Source organism: Xyrauchen texanus, chromosome 18, assembly GCF_025860055.1.
Source record: "Xyrauchen texanus isolate HMW12.3.18 chromosome 18, RBS_HiC_50CHRs, whole genome shotgun sequence".
Lineage (NCBI taxonomy): Eukaryota > Metazoa > Chordata > Actinopteri > Cypriniformes > Catostomidae > Xyrauchen > Xyrauchen texanus.
In genome coordinates this window covers 27,872,218-27,891,259 of record NC_068293.1, presented here as the reverse complement: position 1 = coordinate 27,891,259, position 19,042 = coordinate 27,872,218, and the positions used below count along the sequence as shown (strand labels likewise).

Here is a 19,042-nt window from a genome sequence, read left to right as displayed (position 1 = left end):
CCATCTTTTCACTAATTTTTTTTATTCACTTCCTGACAATGATGTTACAGTTTATACAGAAATGATAGGCTTCACTGCAGAGGGCCAGTTAGGGGTTATTAAAACCAGGACAGAGGACTATGAAAAAAAGAGTAAAGAAAACTAAACAAATTTGACTTAAGATTATATTTTTTTAGTGTTTAAACAGAGACCATATGATGATGTATGGTTTATGACAAAATAACACCAATGAGGAGACCGGTGATAAAATTAAATGCACTCACATTCTCACTTTTCACACAACAGACACAGCTATCCACTGCCACATTGTTTGGTCTCCTATGTGTGCAAACACACAAACAATCATACTAGCTCATTCTTGTTCTCACAAACATTCAACTAAAAGACAAACAAACACGATATTAGGATGTCAAACACAGATTTCTGGGGCTGATGTGCTGAAGACAGAGAAAACCCCACAGGTGCTGTGGAGACATTAAAGGGCTTTTACCGATAGCCAGGGCCTGGCTGGGTGTAGCCCTGGCCATAAGGGGGGCGGTTTCGGGCATAGGGGTTAGCACCCCCGGGAGGAGGGGTGGCACCAGGCGGAGGGGTGTATCCAGGCCGGGGTTGATAACCTCCTGCGGCCTGGGAGGTTGGAGGCAGGCTATAGTTAGCTGGCTGCTGAGAGGCCTGGGATGTGTAGCTTTGAGGCGCAAATGCTCCGGGTGTATAATGGGCTGGTCCCTGGGGAGCAGGAGGTTGTGATTGGCCAGAAAACCCAGGGGCGGAGCCAGGAGCACCAGCAGCCTGAGAAGTAGGGGTGGGGTAATTCTGGAACTGCTGTTGAGGGGGAAGAGCCTGAGGAGCACCAGGCTGAGGGGTATGCTGAGGGGTATAACCCGCTGAAAAAGATAAAACTGGAATTGTAATAATAGCTTTATGTTTTGGAGCAAACAGAAAGGTTAAGTCAAAGTTTTATTTGTCAAATATGTAAAAACAGCAAAAAGCAGTACTTCTGACAGTGAAATTATGAAATGGACATTGACATTCATAGATCAAATAAATTAATGATACATTATATTATTAAATTATATAAAAACAGAAAGCTAGAAAAAAAACCCTGAATATGATTGTAATACAAAGTCTAAAAAGGCATACTCATTTTAAAACTACTTTGTAACATGTAAACATCAGGCAGATGTCTTTTTTTTTTTTTTTTACAAAAGGGGTCAAAAAAATATTTTGGCATCTAAGCTTTTATTTCAGAAAATGGCAAATTCGGTATTGGGCTAATTTAAATGGTAAAAAACAGATTGCAAAAGATTCCATTGGACAGACCTAAAAGCTCTGCTCTAATAGTATTATGCATTTCAAAGAGAATTACCAGAGTACTGCATCCCGTACGGCTGAGGTCCAGCTTGTGGAGGGTATCCACCTGGAGCCTGATACTGCTGATACATCTGCCCTGTTAAATGGCAGAAAAAACACATTTATCAGTTTAAAACACAATCTCTCTCTTATTTTTTTATTTATATAAGATTCATAGTGTTAAGGGCGCACAGAAGGAATTCCCACAAGAAATCTAGGACATCTAAGGATCAGCATACAGCTGTTGGATTAGGCTGAGGATATCCCATTGTTACGTTTTATCAAATGTTGGATGCCAAAGGGCTATAAATGTTAAGAACTGATCTCCCTCTCTCTCTGTGTAGGGATATTTTATTGTGGGATATCTGGCAGCTCCCTTTGGAATATCATCAAATAAACAGCCAATACAGAGGTGCTGATTGGAAACATGCAAATAAGAAATCCAAAAGCCACAAATATAATTAAAGGGGTCATGACATGAGAAACCAAATTTGCCTTGATCTTTTGGTATATAAGAGGTCTTTGTATCATTAAAACGTCCTGCAAGTTTAATATTTTAAGACGTCCTCCCCATTCTAAACGAATCATTTATTTAATCAAGCTCAAAATACAGCTCGTTCTGGATTCATGGTTAGAAGTGACGTGTCGGTTAGAAGTGACGTAACAGCGTTTGCATATGACCGCCTCCAGCACAAGATAACTACGATTTAAGCGCAAGACAGCTACGCTCATTTCGTATCGCCGTGCGCCTCACAAGTGTTCAGTCGATGGACAGCGAGCTCTGACAGAGACTACTTGTGCACAGGAAAATTACGATGCCACACAGATGTGCTGTTCCTGGCTGTGGTCAAACAAAACCTCTGAATAAGCTGCCGAAAGATCCAGACGTCAGGGAAAAATGGATGCAGTTTATTTTTTGTGGACGTTCCAGTCACGGCAGTGTTAACTTAAGCGTTTGTTCTGTACATTTTAAGGATGACTGTTTTGAGAACAAATCTCAATATGATGCTGGCTTTGCCAGAAAACTGTTGCTCAAAGATAAGTCCGTGCCGACTATTCTGGGAACAACGACGACGCAAACTGTAAGTAATCTATTTTAAACTTTAAACTACTTTTTAAAGCGCAATTTCATTCATTATGAATAATCACAGTGTTTTTACTTAGTTTACTTGCATATTGTTCTGGCTGGGGGCGTCAATAATTGATACATAGGCACTGACGTTAGCCAATCATAACAGTGGGCGTTAACACTGAAGTCTTAAATGGAAAACGCCCCCAAAACAGACTGTTTGAATCAGAGGATGAGAAACAGGGTGGGAAAAGGTCATAAATCACTAGATTTTAAAAGTTTTTCTTAAAAAAAAATATATTAATACTATAATTGCACCTAAGGGAACATAATAATACAATAAAAAAAACCATGTCATGACCCCTTTAACAAACAAACAGCAGATGGACAGGGATCATGGATCCTCCAAAGGATGGCCTGTGACAGTCTGCTGACCCTCTGTGTAGATCATAGCTTCTGATAGAAGGTGAGGAGACCTCTGACCAACATCCAATAGAAAAAAAAAAACGATTTGCCAAATCTAGAATAGTTCTGCACAATTGCTCTTGTACACTGGGTTGATGTGGAAGTTTGGAAAATTGGGGGGAGATCAAATCCAGTGACTGAAAATATGCTCTGAACCCACTACAAACACTTGCTATTTGATCCCCAGTTCATTTTAATTTCGCTGGGCTCTTTTCCATGAGTGTTAGTTATAAGACAACATCTGCATTGTACTGAATACCACACACACACAAAACAAGCAGATACTTTCCTAAACGTTTTGTATAAGAGCATGAGTGCATATGCATTAGTACATTGCCCTATATAGGAAACATACAGAAAGTACACATTTTGTCAAAATTTAGTTATTACTGAAATCTTGTCTCTAAGACCATTATCTTAGACTATTATCAACAACATATACTGTTTATTTACACTTGCCCTCGTCCTTTAATGACACAAGGCTTAAGAAATGACGACAATGCTGGTAAAAGAACGTGGGGAGCAGCCGATGCTTACTGGTTTTTAAAATACATTGAGAGTTTTTGGGGAGCTAATGCAATTGGAACGATTTTGCGAATGGGGTGGCTCAAGAAAATGGCAACTCCCTGACCAGTGCCCTGAATATTAAACTATGCAGTTAATTGAGATGCAGCCATTGGGTTTTGGTCCATAACTATTAGCTTTGACACCATTTATATCCTTGTGTACTCCTAAATGTTTGCAAAATTAACATTATGCAGATATATGAAAAATTTACAGTCTCTCTTCTGGGAAAACATACCAAAAATATTTACGAATTATCTTGCACTAATGAGAATGTCTCTCTCCCTAATACCACCAGCAAATTATGGTTCATGGTTACCATGAAACTAAAGTATATTGGCTATTTTATAAAAAGGGACAAGCCTTTCCATGTCTAGGGTGAATATGAAAACACAGTAAAAACAACTGATTTAATCAAGAGATTTCATGGAATCTAACAAATATCTGGGTCTGAATTCCTTATTTCCATCCTTTTTTTCCTCTCCATTTCCTTCCTAATCGCACTCCACCTCTGATAGAAATATCAATCAAAGTCTGATTTCACACATAAGGTACCATAAGAGTATTTACCATCCACAGCAGCAGAGGAAGGTTGTTGGATCCCTGAGTAAGGTGGGGGGGCATGGGGGGCCACAGAATGAGGCGGTGCTGCCGAAGATGATGAAGCAATACTGTCTGGAGTAGCAGAGCGCTCCTCTGCAGCAGCGGTGGCAGCTACATCTGGAACTGAAATACAAAGGAAAAAAATATTTATTATAAAACTGATAGTTACAGTTATAAAAATCGACTGAATTTTGGCACAACACAGAGTGTCAAACACCACTTTTAAATCACTGTAAATGTCACTTAAATAAACAATGCTGTGGCTGAAAAACCAAATAATACCAACACAATTACTTATCCATCTACTGAACTATTACTAACAGCTTGTTTTAGATTGAATAAAAAAATGGAAGTACCTCTGATTACAGAGGACAAAGAAGAAAGACTATATTTAAGTAATAAGAAGAGCCTTTTTTTGAGAAAGACATTTTACTATCAAGCAAATAAACTAAATTAAACAGCCACCAAAAGAAGTTCTAAGAACTCGGGTAACACATTTCTAACTGGAGATAAGAAAAATGAAATGCAGTGTGCATGTACCTGGGGCAGGTTCCACAGACAGGCCAAATGCTGAGATGACATTCTTGTTGACCTCTTCCTGGTTTTTCAGCGGGTCAAATGCAGACATGCTAGCAGCACTGACTGGAGGAGCCATCTTCACTGTTGAATCTACTGCTTCGTTCACACATTCTGTCGCACAGACATCAGAAAAAGACAACTTTAGTACTGTCTGTCTTCATCATCATCAAAATGTAAGATGTCCAACTTAAAAGGGTCATGAAACACTAATCATAATTTTCTGAGATGTTAACAGATATGAAAGTGTTGCATATGAAAGATAATGCTAGCACCTATTAACTTTAATTTTAGGAGGAAAGTGGCTAATTTAGGGATTTAAAAAAAAATCTATTTGTCTTTAAAATCAACACCGAGTCAACGTCACAGGTAGTGACATTTTCACACATTATAATGCATCATTGCTTCATCAGTCTCAAAACTATTCATGAGACTGCGTGGCCTTATCTGATGAGATGGCGATGTCTTAGGATTATGCATGACACCATGTGATATTCTCATAAAATGAGTGCTTCAAACACTGCGCTTCAGTGAGTGAGATGATTCTGGTCAAGAGTGTTCAAGACTGCATGGCTTCATTGCGATGCTGATGGGGATACATGCTTTCGTTCCATGGTGAAACCTAAATGTTCGCGCAACATGAATTTATTAATGTGACAGTTTCAAGATGGAGGTGGACTGGGGCTTGTTTGAGACGCTGTTGAATTTAATAGTCTCAAACATGAATGCTATCGATCCAGACATCCTTAATGTGTGTGTGTTAACTGATCTAAACACTTATATTTATGAACTAAAGTCAAGAAATAAGTCTTCATAAAAATAAAATAATAAAAATAGCATTTACATATATTTAATACAGAGTACATGGCCTAGCATTTAATTGTACATTAAATCACAAATATAAGATGACCAGTGTGTTTGAGTAATGTTTTGTGAGCGTATAAAACAGTGTATACATTTTTTTGGCCATTTTGTCAAGTAATTGTTAAAATCATTGTTAGTTGTTTAGTTCACTCTGCCTTCTCCCCTCCACTGCCGTTCATGCCTGCTCTCCCTGGCATTTTCTGAAAATTGTGAGAAATGAACTGTGCTGAAAAAGGGGGATTCATAACCATTTAAAGCATTAGTTCACCCAAAAATTTTACTTCTGTCATTAGATATATTCCAATTTATAATCTGAAAGATTTAATAGAGTGGATGTGATGAGGAGGAGGGTGGGGCTTGGCCATGAGTGTGCACAGCAGCCCCCAATTAGACTAATCAGCCGAGGTGTGGGATAAGACAGAGGCGGATGTGGCAGAGAGAGAGAGCCACATGCAGCTGCCATGTGTTTATGTTTGTGTCTTTTTAAGTTTTTATTAAACTTATTTTGATGGTTTGTCCGGTTCTCGCCGCCTCCTTGCCCATCTGAACAGTGTTACGTTGGTCTCGGGTTTCGGCACCAATGTAACAGGGTTTAAAACGGGCAAGGAGGTGGCAGGAACCAGACAATGCTGCATGTGGCTCTCTTTCTCCCCAACAGCTGCATCTGGTACTGCCTTATCCTTCTCCTCGGCTGATTAGCCCGATTGGGGGCAGCGGTGCGCACTCACGACCCGGCTCTCCTCCTCATAATCACAGTGGAATTCATAACACTTGGTTTTATGCATATTAAATGCTTTGGATCCAGTACTGGATGTGAAGAAAATGCAGTGTGTGTGTGTGTGTACCGGTTTCTGGGTTGGTGCTTTCTAGGACAGATTCTGATGGCGGCTCCAGACTGTCTAGTAGGCTGTTCACTTTATTCCTCAAATGGATCAGTTCTCTACGCAGATGCTTCACCTGAGAAGACTCCAGTGCCCGTGGCTGCCCATTTACTGCAAAAGCACAACCATTAGTTATGACAAAACTTCCATTTTGAAAGGTCCAACAACATGCAACAACGAGCTCAGAGACAAGATTGTGTCAATGCACAGATCTGGCGAAGGCTTAAAAAAAAATGTGGCTGCATTGAAGGTTCCCAAGAGCACAGTGGCTTCCATAATTCTTAAATGCAAGAAATTTGGAACAACCAGGACTCTTCCTACAGCTGTCCGCCAGGCCAAACCGAGCAATCAGGGGAGAAGGGCATTGGTAAGAGAGGTGAACAAGAGCCAGATGGTCACACTGGTTGAGCTCCAGAGATCATGCGAGGAGATGGGAGAAACTTGCAGGACAACAATCACTGCAACACTCCACCAATCCGAGATTTATGGCAGAGTGGCCAAACGGAAGCTTCTCCTCAGTGCAAGACACACGAAAGCACGCTTGAAATTTGCAAAAAAGCACCTAAAGAACTGTCACACTGGGAAAAACAAGATTCTTTGGTCTGATGAAACGAAGATCGGACTGTTTGGCCTCAATTCCAATTGTCATGTCTGGAGGAAACCGGCACCTCTCATCACCTGCGCAATACCATTCCAATGGTGAAGCATGGTGGTGGTAGCATAATGCTGTAGGGGTGTTTTTCAGAGGTAGGGCCTGGTCAGGGTTGAAGGAAAGCTGAACAAAGCAAAATACAGAGATATCCTTAATGAAAACCTTGTCCAGAGCACTCAGGACCTCAGACTGGGCCAAAGGTTCACCTTTCAAAAGAACAATGACCCCAAGCACACAGCCAAGACAACGCAATAGTGGCTTAGGGGCAACTCTGAATGTCCTTCATAGAAAGTTGCCCAGGCAGAACCCAGACTTGAACCCAATCAATCATCTCTGGAGAGACATGAATATGGCTGTCCACCGATGGTCCCCATCCAAGCTGACAGAGCTTGAGAGGATCTGCAGAGAAGAATGGCAGAAAATCCCCAAATCCAGGTCTGAATACTTTGACTGCACTGTACTAAACATCAAGTATCTAATGATTTGTTGTTATTGTTACTTCATGTAGCATTTTTGCTTATAGTGAAGAAAAATTACATAATGATGGAAAATTGTCTCATTGCGCCTGGTCAGGTAACTCCCAGATGGCACATGCACATCTCAGAGACGTCCGTTTTAGGTCTTTTAATCTAGAAAGCATTGCATTCTAATTAAGATCTGCTAAACATAAAAAAAAAAAAACTAAAAAAAATCATATTTACAAAACAAACTTCTCCAAAGACATCTGATGAACGTTTTGCAGATGAGCAAATTACCTACAAAAATACGTTTTCTAGAACACACACATCAAATATATGTGTGCGTGTGCTATCAAAGTAGTGTCTAAGCCAACAAGCTTAATAGAATATTTTTTGGCTTTGTGTTTGACCTCGGAATGTTCTCTCAAGTCCATATGTGTGAGACCGGCTGCTTCTTGAACCATTCCAGGCTGTTCACAGATCACACAAGCTCTAGCAGGCATCCAACCTAACCCCTTGGCGCCAGTCACATGTTTGGGATGCATGCACACACGTGACATGAACCAGTACATTTGAGCTCTTAAAATTCTTCCTAAAATCACATCACCCTATCGCTCCCTTTCCTTAACTATGAATCAAAGGGCAGGGCAGCAACTACAAATACAGGACTGGACATGACATCATCTGACAGGAGACAGAGTTTAAGAAAACATAGCAGACTTGACCAAAAGAGGGAAAAAAAATATATATATATATATATATATATATATATATATTTTATTTTTTATTATAAAGAGATGCTAAAAGTATAGTGACCCGGTGGGGACATGTTCGGTTCACTTGGTTTTGTCGTGGCCCTGACATATTAACTCATAGGAACGCGATAATATGCTGTGGCCACGAGATATTAATTAGTGGGAACGTCATATTTACTCACGTGAACGTGATAAGTCGTGGCCATGATATCATTTTGTCGAGGTAATGACATCCTTATGTCGTGGCCTCGAGTTCCCTATAGAATAATATTCTGAGTGTTTTACAGCTGTTTCATCTCTCTTGCTCACATGGTCATTGAGTTTAATGGATTTAGACTATTACAAACATTTACACCACTATATTTATTTGAAAACATATAGAATGTAAATTCCACAAACAAAGCCTTGTGTCATGAAAGGGATATTTCTAAAAAAAATAAAAATAAAATATATATATATATATATATATATTTTCACACACACTCACCTAAAGGATTATTAGGAACACCTGTTCAATTTCTCATTAATGCAATTATCTAATCAACCAATCACATGGCAGTTGCTTCAATGCATTTAGGGGTGTGGTCCTGGTCAAGACAATCTCCTGAACTCCAAACTGAATGTCAGAATGGGAAAGAAAGGTGATTTAACAATTTTGAGCGTGGCATGGTTGTTGGTGCCAGACGGGCCGATCTGAGTATTTCACAATCTGCTCAGTTACTGGGATTTTCACGCACAACCATTTCTAGGGTTTACAAAGAATGGTGTGAAAAGGGTAAAACATCCAGTATGCGGCAGTCCTGTGGGCGAAAATGCCTTGTTGATGCTAGAGGTCAGAGGAGAATGGGCCGACTGATTCAAGCTGATAGAAGAGCAACTTTGCCTGAAATAACCACTCGTTACAACCGAGGTATGCAGCAAAGCATTTGTGAAGCCACAACATGCACAACCTTGAGGCGGATGGGCTACAACAGCAGAAGACCCCACCGGGTACCACTCATCTCCACTACAAATAGGAAAAAGAGGCTACAATTTGCAAGAGCTCACCAAAATTGGACAGTTGAAGACTGGAAAAATGTTGCCTGGTCTGATGAGTCTCGATTTCTGTTGAGACATTCAGATGGTAGAATCAGAATTTCGCGTAAACAGAATGAGAACATGGATCCATTATGCCTTGTTACCACTGTGCAGGCTGGTGGTGGTGGTGTAATGGTGTGGGGGATGTTTTCTTGGCACACTTTAGGCCCCTTAGTGCCAATTGGGCATCGTTTAAATGCCACGGCCTACCTGAGCATTGTTTCTGACCATGTCCATCCCTTTATGGCCACCATGTACCCATCCTCTGATGGCTACTTCCAGCAGGATAATGCACCATGTCACAACGCTCGAATCATTTCAAATTGGTTTCTTGAACATGACAATGAGTTCACTGTACTAAAATGGCCCCCACAGTCACCAGATCTCAACCCAATAGAGCATCTTTGGGATGTGGTGGAACGGGAGCTTCGTGCCCTGGATGTGTATCCCACAAATCTCCATCAACTGCAAGATGCTATCCTATCAATATGGGCCAACATTTCTAAAGAATGCTTTCAGCACCTTGTTGAATCAATGCCACGTAGAATTAAGGCAGTTCTGAAGGCGAAAGGGGGTCAAACACAGTATTAGTATGGTGTTCCTAATAATCCTTTAGGTGAGTGTATATTTGTTGTGATTTCATAATATCAAATGGTTAAATTGTTTAATTGATTTATAGAGCTAATATATATAATATATATATATATATATATATATATATATATATATATATATATATATATATATATACATACACACACACACACACACACACACACACACACACAATTAAATCAGCTTTGTGCTAGGCAAAGAAAATCCATTCATGCATGTCTAAGTTCGTTTGGCTTGAAAATGTGATTTGCATGGAGTGTTTAATGAATATTGTCGCGAATGTCAAATATAAAACTAATTTAACCGCAGTGCGGTATCCGTGGAGGCGTCCAGGACCGTTCAACTGGTCAATGATGAATTCGAATATTTCATTCGAGGCAGCAAATTTCCGACGGCAAAGCCAATTAAACTTAAGAATGCGCTTCCGGTGTCTTTCACTTATAACATACCCATGTCTTAATGCCAGAGGCCGCACTATAGCTTTATAAGACAGTCCTTATTCAAAGTAAAATGTTATTTCATTAGTCATCAACATCTCATGCCAACTGCTGTAGCATATGGTTAAAGTGACGGATGTCGTTCCCTCAACATAAGATCTCGAGGCCACGACATCACATCGCATGGTCACAACATAAGGATGTAGTTACCTCGACAAAATTATATCTTGGCCACGACTTATCACGTTCACACGAGTTAATATGACGTTCCCACGCCTGGCCACGACAAAACCAAGTGAACCGAACATATCCCCTCCTGGTCACCGTATAAAAGAGAAGCATATGAACTTGTTCTTCATTACATTTTCAAGATGAGCATATATAAAAATTGGAAAGTTGCTGGCTCTTGTTGCACTCACATATTGCAATCTTTGAGTTTGGTTAGGCCTGCCAAATAAATCTCTGTTAAATAGTACATGAATCAACCAGCCCAAAACTACACTTTCTGTAGCATTCGTGAAAACATTTGATATGGTATGATACCAGCCCTGGTATCTCGGTATTGATACTAAATTGAAAATACAAATCAACAAATAAAAAGCCTTTATGAAATTACACAAATTACTTGATTAAAATAACTGCATAAAGTCTCACAGAGACAAATTATGTGATTTCCATTAAAAATTCTCTCGATTCCATGTTAAATGTTATGATCAAATGGCATTTAATAAAATTTATTTTTGGCTCTTCACAACGCAGCTTCACATTATTAATGAAGAAAGAAAGAAAAAAAAAAAAAGGATTACCAGTGGCACAAAGCTACTACTGATGAATCACAACATGCTGATATTAAACTTGCGTTTGTGATATTGCTTACAGATGATAATAAAAGCATTTAATATTACAGAGTTGTTATTATGAATACTATTGCTACTTTTTGAATATTACATTTTTATTCAGTAGTTATATTTTTCTGTCGATAAATTCACGCATCCATTTAAATAGAACTTTCGTTTTAGCAGGACTTAGATTTTGACAGACTTTTGAGTTCTTCCTGTTTTTGACCGGTTATTTATATCGAGCTTCCATTAATGCTGGTATACTCCTGTTGCAACTCTCAATCTGAAAACCCAGAGCAGCACCGGAGGAGTTCATTTAAGTGTTAACAGCAATTTATAATCTTAACACACTGCATGAAAACGAAGCACAATTAGTGTATGTGAATCATGACAGAGCAGAGCAGAACCTCTCGTTCATTCTGTAGCATGCAATGCATTAGACTGTATATTGTTTAAGGGGGCTTTCACACTAGCACTTTTGGTGCGCACCCCGGTTCGAATGACGTCAGAGTTCGGTTCGTTTAGATGATGTGAACGCTGTCTTCCGAACTCGGGTGCGCACCCGCGAACGGTACTCGGGTCCGCTTAAAAAGGTGGTCTGGGGTACGGTTCATGTGAACTCCAGTACGGTTCGCTGCTGATATGAACGCAATCGAACCAAACCGCGGAAGTGAACCGCTATTGATGACGTATAATGTGGTCGTCAGTCTCACACACGTCGCTTTCAAAATGAGCGGAAAGGGTTTACTTTCGTGCGTGCGTGCGTGCGTATACACTTACCTTGACGAAAAGCGGGACTGACGCACACGCACTGCAAGCAGAGAGATGATTTCTGCTTGCCTTCGCAAAAATTGTCTTCGGCGGACAGCCTGCTGTCTTTTGAACGATTTCAGTATTTTTGCGGCAGACAGACGCAAGTGTGTTTCTGTATCTTGATGTTGAAAACAAAACCAAAGGTTAAAAAAAAGAAGAACAAATGTGAAACGAGCAAGTCTATTCATTGAATTTTGACGCCTTTTCATTTCGCGGTTATCAAGCAACGCGATTACGCACCAGCTGCAGCTTGATGACGCAAGCGTACCGCGGTTCGGATACAAATATATAATGTGAACACAGTCCATCGGGGGCAGGGGGAGCAATCGAACTCGGGTTCGGAACAGGCAATCGAACCAAGTGTGAAAGCCCCCTAAATTACATCCTTCTGCTCTTTAATGATCACACTTGGCCATTTCATTTTCAAATTGTCATTGATTTAATCTCAAAATGGTCATATCTCATAATTTTGCTAATGACGTCATGCTGTAATATGGTACTGAAATTAGCAACAAGATAATATCTTACATTATTTTTTTTGGTATCTCGAAATTTTGTTAATAGCGGTAAACCGTGCAACCCCAAGATGAGCACATGCTGAGAACTGGCTCTTACACTGCAGATATAGCTGTATAAGCCAAATATTGCAGGAACAGGGAGAGCATGACGTCACTGGGCAAGAAACTGGGTCTGAGTTACTTCTCTTGGAACTAATTATTCGTGCTACAAACTAGTGGAAAGAGAGTCTCTTTTTTTTTTTTCACCATGCCATTGAGAACAGACAAACAGAACTAAAATGATGAGCCTGCCACTTACATTGATAGCTTGTATTGAAAAGTATTGTATTTTGTTTAAAAGCTGTACATAAATGGTTTACATTCTTGAATAGCTGTGGAAATTTCCAATTTATGTCCAAGTCATATTAGAGTGGCCCCAAAGAGCATTTAGACACTTAAGCCAAACTTTTAATATATTAATGTTATTTGCATTTAATAGAATATCAAAAACAAATTATGTTAATCTCCGAAGAGAATAATTAATTTTACTTTTATGAGCCATTTTTGTAATTAGTTTTAAACAACTGGTATAAAAGGTATATTTTGTGGCTGTATGAAGTCAGTTTCTCTACAGTGTCCAAATGCTTTTTGTATTCATTTAAAAGAGCATATCCATTTTATCATTTAAAACCTAACAAAATATTTTTGTGAAATATTCTTCTTGAAGTGCGGTTATCTTGAATTGATAAATGTCATTAGGTTTGAGTGACTTAATAAGCCACAGTACATAATGATTTGATGAATTTTGTTGGCTATTTAACCAATGGTTTATTAAAATAATACTGTTTATGATAGATAACCCTTTTATCTGCATATAATTAATTGGAAAAAATAGCTTTAGTCATAACTGACTATCCTAACTACTTTAATATGACATTTATCTGCGTCATCATTAGCCTTTTAAATGTAACATTTGACAGGAAATGATGTACAACACTGTTTAACATCCCAATCCACAGACCCAATATCAATTTATGTCTTGTTCTCCTGTGCCATCTTCTGGACACTAAAATTCACTATACAGACACTTCAGCTGAGTAAACCCACAGGAAGAAAAACAACATATCCTGATTAAATGAAAAATTACCAAGGTTAGTACTTTTAAGATTAAAAGATCTTAACTCTGGAATATAACACAATACATGCTGCTGTGGGATTATCTGCTTAACAGAGAGTTAATTTTAACCAACAGGTTACAGTACAACACACTGTTTTCTGGGTCACAAAGACAGGGTGGAATCAAGAAGCTTGACTTTATATGTCTCTTATATACAAGAATGAAAAGCTCCATACACAGTGCATAAGTGTTATGGACTGCTTATGAGCTGCTCAGTCCTTTTAGTCCAGTACACCATGCTGTCTCTGTCATTATACTGTCTTGCAGGGACACCATGACCACTGAAGCATTTATGGAATATGATCCTCCTACAGGTAAGGTAAACCCACACATTCTTAATGACCTTAACTCTGCGCATGATTAGAACTGATAAGTGTTTTTGTTGTGCACTAGTTTTGAAGAAATATTCCAGGATAAACAACTTTGTATGGTCAATAAAGCAAAAATTGCATGTAACCTGGAATACTCTCTAAATGTCAGGGTAAGCACAAATCCCTAAAAATTGCTGGTTTCTTACCAAAAAGAGTGAGCTTCAATATTCTACTGCACTGGATAGCAAAGGACAAATCAGAACTGTCAAAGATGGTGATAAGGTCATCATCTGAAAGAGAATGGACAAAAGAATGATGAAATAAACATGAGATGACATAAATAAACAAGGAGTACATTCCTGCTATTGCTATGGTTAAACAACTAATTAAACTGTACCACAGCCTAAAGTCTGTGATGGTATCGAACCAAAAGATTAAGGGTGTATTCACACTTGGTTGGTTTCAGAGTGTTGGTTCAGGCTCTGAGTGAGGTATGTGGGATTTTTGGCCCATATGTGAACACTCCAAAAAATCTCACACCCCTTAAAAGTGAACTGAGCCAAGACCATATCGGGAAGTGGTCCAAGCCTTTGGTTCGGTTCGCTAATAACATGCATTGTGAACGAAAAGTGCTCCGAGCTCACTTGATGTTACCATTTGTGTAATAGTTTGTCCCTGACAGGTTTCCATACTCAGGAAATGACAACATGAGCATGGGAGAGATGTGAGGAGCCACATACTTTGTTTCTATGGATATGAAAGAGGGAGATGCATATTAAAACTATTGTAAACTGCACACGAAAAAACGACAGTCTAAGGTCTTTTTTAGTGTTCCGTGCAAATGAAGATTCAAGGGTTTAACCAGACACCTTGAAAACCACATACAAGTTAAGTAATTATGACAGGAATTTACTACTATTATACTCTATGAATGTTAGTAACCTGAGGCTGTCAGTAAATTAGGCAAATTGCGATTAATCTTATTGTTTGTCATCAATAAGATTGTTGAATTTTCCCTCTAAATCCAGCATTTTTATAAAAATATAATGCAATTCCATTCTGTTACATTACTTTTCTTTGTAATAATATACAATTACATAATATTGATGGCAAAGATCATTAAATTTAGTTTTATTGAGTATTCTTATGCTGCTTATTCATTTTGAGAGCACTAAACATGTTCACATAATTTTATAAGTTAATATGTTGAGCTATTTGTACTCTTTAACATTAAATATAGCCCTATTAATATTTTTTAAAGTGGGCTTGGTCCCACAAATGACACAGTGTGAATGCAAAAAGGACTGAGACCCTGTAACTTGTAAAGTGGGCCAAAAAGAGATCTGAGCCCACTAACAAGGTCTCAGACAGTGTGAACGCAAAGAGAACTGGGTCATTTTTCACTCAGTCCATTTTTTGGTCCACTTAAAGGGGTCCGAGTTTGATTCTTTTACAGACGACTCAAGTGTGAAAACCCCCTAATTTGTCATAGATCTTATAGATTAAAGCCATGAATAAATATGCAGATATGCATGGTGTGCTCAGTATAAATAAACTTTGTTTGTTTGAATGATACATGCAAGTTTTGATGCTTATAACTGACCTTCGTCCTTATATTTGATTGTGACCTCATCGCTGCTTTGAAGCTGCCCACGGAAGACACGCTGCATCATCAGCAGGAGCTCATCGTAGGTGATGTCTTCATTGTGGATGGGGATCCGGCGGATATCATCCCCCAGCTGAACTTTAATGATCAGCTTCCCACTCAGGTCCAGCTGGCCATTCATACTGCTGGAAAAATTAAGCATTTTTACTGCTAGTTGTTGATTGGTTTTTCAATAGCCATACTTAGCCGATGTAAAACAACAGGAAATTAGAATTTTTATACAATATTAACTCAAATAACAAAACAAAAAAAAAAATAAAAATTTCTTAAAAAGGATGTCAATAGATTTGGATCTGGGGTGCCACCAAATCTGTTAAAGGCCAAGAAGACAGGGTGATTTCATCTCAAAATGGCCAAATTTCGACCTACATTAGCGGTTCGCTAATTAATACGAACACAATTAAACTGTTTATTAAATAAGTAGGCTATTTATCACTCTTTAATGCATCACATGCACTTCAAGATGCCATCTGATAGTGTAGTGACAAACTGAAACCAAAGACAACCAGAGATGAAACTACGCTATATTAACCCTTGTGTGTCAATAAAAAAAAAGTTACTCAGATGTCCTTCACAAAATATGTATTATTTTCCATAAACTTAATGCCAAGGAGAAAAGTTTTTTGGGGGGGATTATCAGTCTGGGATGTCAGTGATTAGCAACAACACTGATTTTGATGCATTATTTTTTTGTGCAGTGTCATATTTAAAAGACAAAAAACAAACTCACACTCAGACCCTTAGAGGACAAAAATATCTGTCAAAAAACTGCCATAAAATATTAGATATTAATATTGTTTTCCACTTTCACTGACTTTTTTTTTTTTTTTTTTAACCAATATCAATCCCATATTATCATAGAATTCAAGATTTTATGCTTTATTGGCACTGGATCAAATATTGGGTTTAAACTGGGAAATTTTTGTCCTGAAGTGTAACTATTTTGTGTATACAGTGTATTATAGATGTATGTTAGGAACTGAGGTTGAAATATCAAAATTCCCCCCAAAATACACACCTTTGACCAAATTTATGCAGTTGGCATTAACACAGCCAAAATGACTGAAAAAACTAAAAGACAAAAATGTCCTGAAGGTTGCAAAAGGGTTAAATGGACACATATGCACACTTACAGTGATGGACAAGATCATCTCTTCTACCAGAAGCACAGAATTTGTCAATTCTACTCTGCCCACAGGCTCCACTAGAGTTAATCATGAAATGTGATAGTTGTAACTCAATGACTGTCTTTGCCCACAGCAAGTTCTCCTTCCTTTGTTTTGCATATAAAACAATCAAGACGGTCACTCTCTGCCTGACATAGTTGGGGAGGGATCTTATGACTAGAATAAAACAATCATGTTTGAGATCTCCTGAAAATGTTTTTTTTTCTTTTTTAGAAATGTGTTTCACATTAATTAGCCTAGATTTACTTGTGCAAATAATAAAGTAAATAAAGAGAGAGGAAAAAGCACTGCAAAGCCACAAATTAATCTTAGTTCAGTCATCTAAAAAAAGTTATGTCTGATTCTGAATAGCAATTGTATGGTGCTATGACATACTATGACTTCATAAAAGTCTAAGGGTCATAAGATATAAGATGATTTGGCACATGTAGACGGCCCACTTTTTGCCAGTAGACTTTGGTCTCTGCAAAAAAAAAAAAAACGATTTGTTTAAATCAAAATAGAAATGATTAGAGTGCATTTGCTCAATCAAGAACACACATTAAGAAAATCTACACAAAATTATAAGAAGCTGCACCAGTGTTCCTCTGATTAGTTTACACATCGCGTCAGCCTAGCACTGTGTAGCATGTAGACAGATCAGTATAAACACAACCTTAAAGAACAAAAAGAAGCTAATGATAAAACCCGGACCATGATATGAACCAAGTGCGTTGACAATATATGCAGAAATGAAGAAAATTACAAAACTTTTAAAAGAATGTCTGCTTGACAACCTGTCAATCAAAAAACAGTAGTCAAATGTCCTTGATTAACAAACGACCTTGTATTGCTATTTTACCTCTTGATTATTACATATGAAAGGTTTCTCTGCTGGCACGTTATTAGAAACTGGCTATCGCCTGCTCCGTTTTTCTACTTCTACCTTACCGTTTAAGTCTATTTCGGATACTCTTAATAATTTAGAAGCGGATACTAAAATTACTTTAAGACTGGCAGATGTGGTTTTTCGGGTTGTAACGCTGACTGCATCAAATATCAGGCCATTCCACTTAATCACATCAGCATGACCTCTTGCCAAACGGCGATCCAGTGAAAACATACCGTCAGGCCTCGTTCACCTGATGGTGCAGCAACTTCCTGCCAAATAAGGGTCTTAGCATAACAAGTCCGCCGGTGTAAAATGTTGTTAAAGCAAATAAATAAAACAATAATTTCCCGTGTTTACAGATTACTATTGAAGCACGTCATACTGTGGTTTAAAAACACTGATTTGAGCAGACAACATATATTTTGATAGCTTGCCCTAGTTTTCTCAGGCTAAGCTAGGCTAACGTTAGCTTGCCAACCGGCTAACTGCTAAAGCTTCATTTTTAAGGCGCCCTAAAAACCTCTACCGCGACCGAATAAATGTTTAGAAGAGAAGATCCATGTCTCTACCTGGTGATCTCGACGTGTTAATCCCAGCAGCAGCCTGTGTGTTCTGGACTTCTGCTGAGCCAAGCCTGCCTGACTGACTGATCAGGAACGCCTCATTCACAGCGACCTGTACGTGGCAAAACCAAAAACACGCATGCGCGGGGTCCTCATACTGCTCGGCGTTTCTTTTAAATTTAATTGAGTCAGCATTTAGTGTTGGCCTATACGTCTAAATGCAAAAAGACGTATAGGAAAAAACAAAAGAAAAACAACAACGACAAAAAAATATCCTATCCGTGTATTTATTCACTGAAATGTATTAACATCAGTAAAATGTGTTTACATTGTGGAGCAGGACCGATTGAAGTTAATCTGCTTAATATTTAGAACTTTTGAAAAATAACAATTTATTACCAACTGCTTTATCGTTGTGTATTTGCTAAACGTTTCTTTGATTTTAAATAGAATGTAGCATGGGAGAAAATTGTGGAAAGTTGCAGTATCAGTTAGAGGGTCATGGCCTATAGAAGGTGTATTCTGTATTTTTTTCTCATAAAAATGTTTTACTCTAAAAGATATGACACGTAATTTTGAAACGTATAAAATCATGAGCAATTACATGAGATTATGACTCCAGTCATATTAGTAACCTTACAAAAGAGAGTCCCCGCTTAGGGAGCAACCATGTTAAGATAACATGAACAGCTGTATACTTCTTGCCTAATCTCAGTAGCCGCCCTGTTTTTGGACACGTTAACTCATAAATT

General features: G+C 38.4%; 1 protein-coding gene across 4 annotated transcripts; it reads right to left on the bottom strand.

The window, feature by feature from the left end:
- Positions 1-3: 3 nt before the first annotated feature.
- On the bottom strand, positions 4-18,425 carry tfg (trafficking from ER to golgi regulator). Of its 4 annotated transcripts, none has more exons than XM_052148661.1 (8): positions 18,297-18,425; positions 15,607-15,794; positions 14,210-14,293; positions 6,337-6,483; positions 4,592-4,741; positions 4,019-4,174; positions 1,367-1,447; positions 4-884 (listed from the first exon to the last, which is right to left on the bottom strand). In XM_052148661.1, exons 2-8 carry the CDS (start codon positions 15,788-15,790, stop codon positions 487-489), a joined length of 1,200 nt encoding a protein of 399 aa, XP_052004621.1. In that variant the 5' UTR covers positions 15,791-15,794; positions 18,297-18,425; the 3' UTR covers positions 4-486. The 4 variants fall into 4 exon arrangements, with proteins under 4 accessions (XP_052004621.1, XP_052004622.1, XP_052004620.1 ...); XM_052148662.1 differs by having other exon boundaries at positions 15,607-15,791; positions 18,297-18,405; XM_052148660.1 differs by lacking the exon at positions 18,297-18,425 and adding an exon at positions 17,698-17,907.
- Between the last annotated feature and the right edge of the window lie 617 nt (positions 18,426-19,042).

Bases quoted from the DNA above. Each gene is read 5' to 3' on its own strand.
- tfg (XM_052148661.1), bottom strand. From the start codon at position 15,790: ATGAATGGCCAGCTGGACCTGAGTGGGAAGCTGATCATTAAAGTTCAG. The intron at 4,175-4,591 runs GTACATGCACAC...TTTGTATTTCAG, and splicing joins GTCTGTGGAACCTGCCCCAG to TTCCAGATGTAGCTGCCACC. The intron at 1,448-4,018 runs GTAAATACTCTT...GCCATTTAACAG, and splicing joins TTCCTCTGCTGCTGTGGATG to GGCAGATGTATCAGCAGTAT.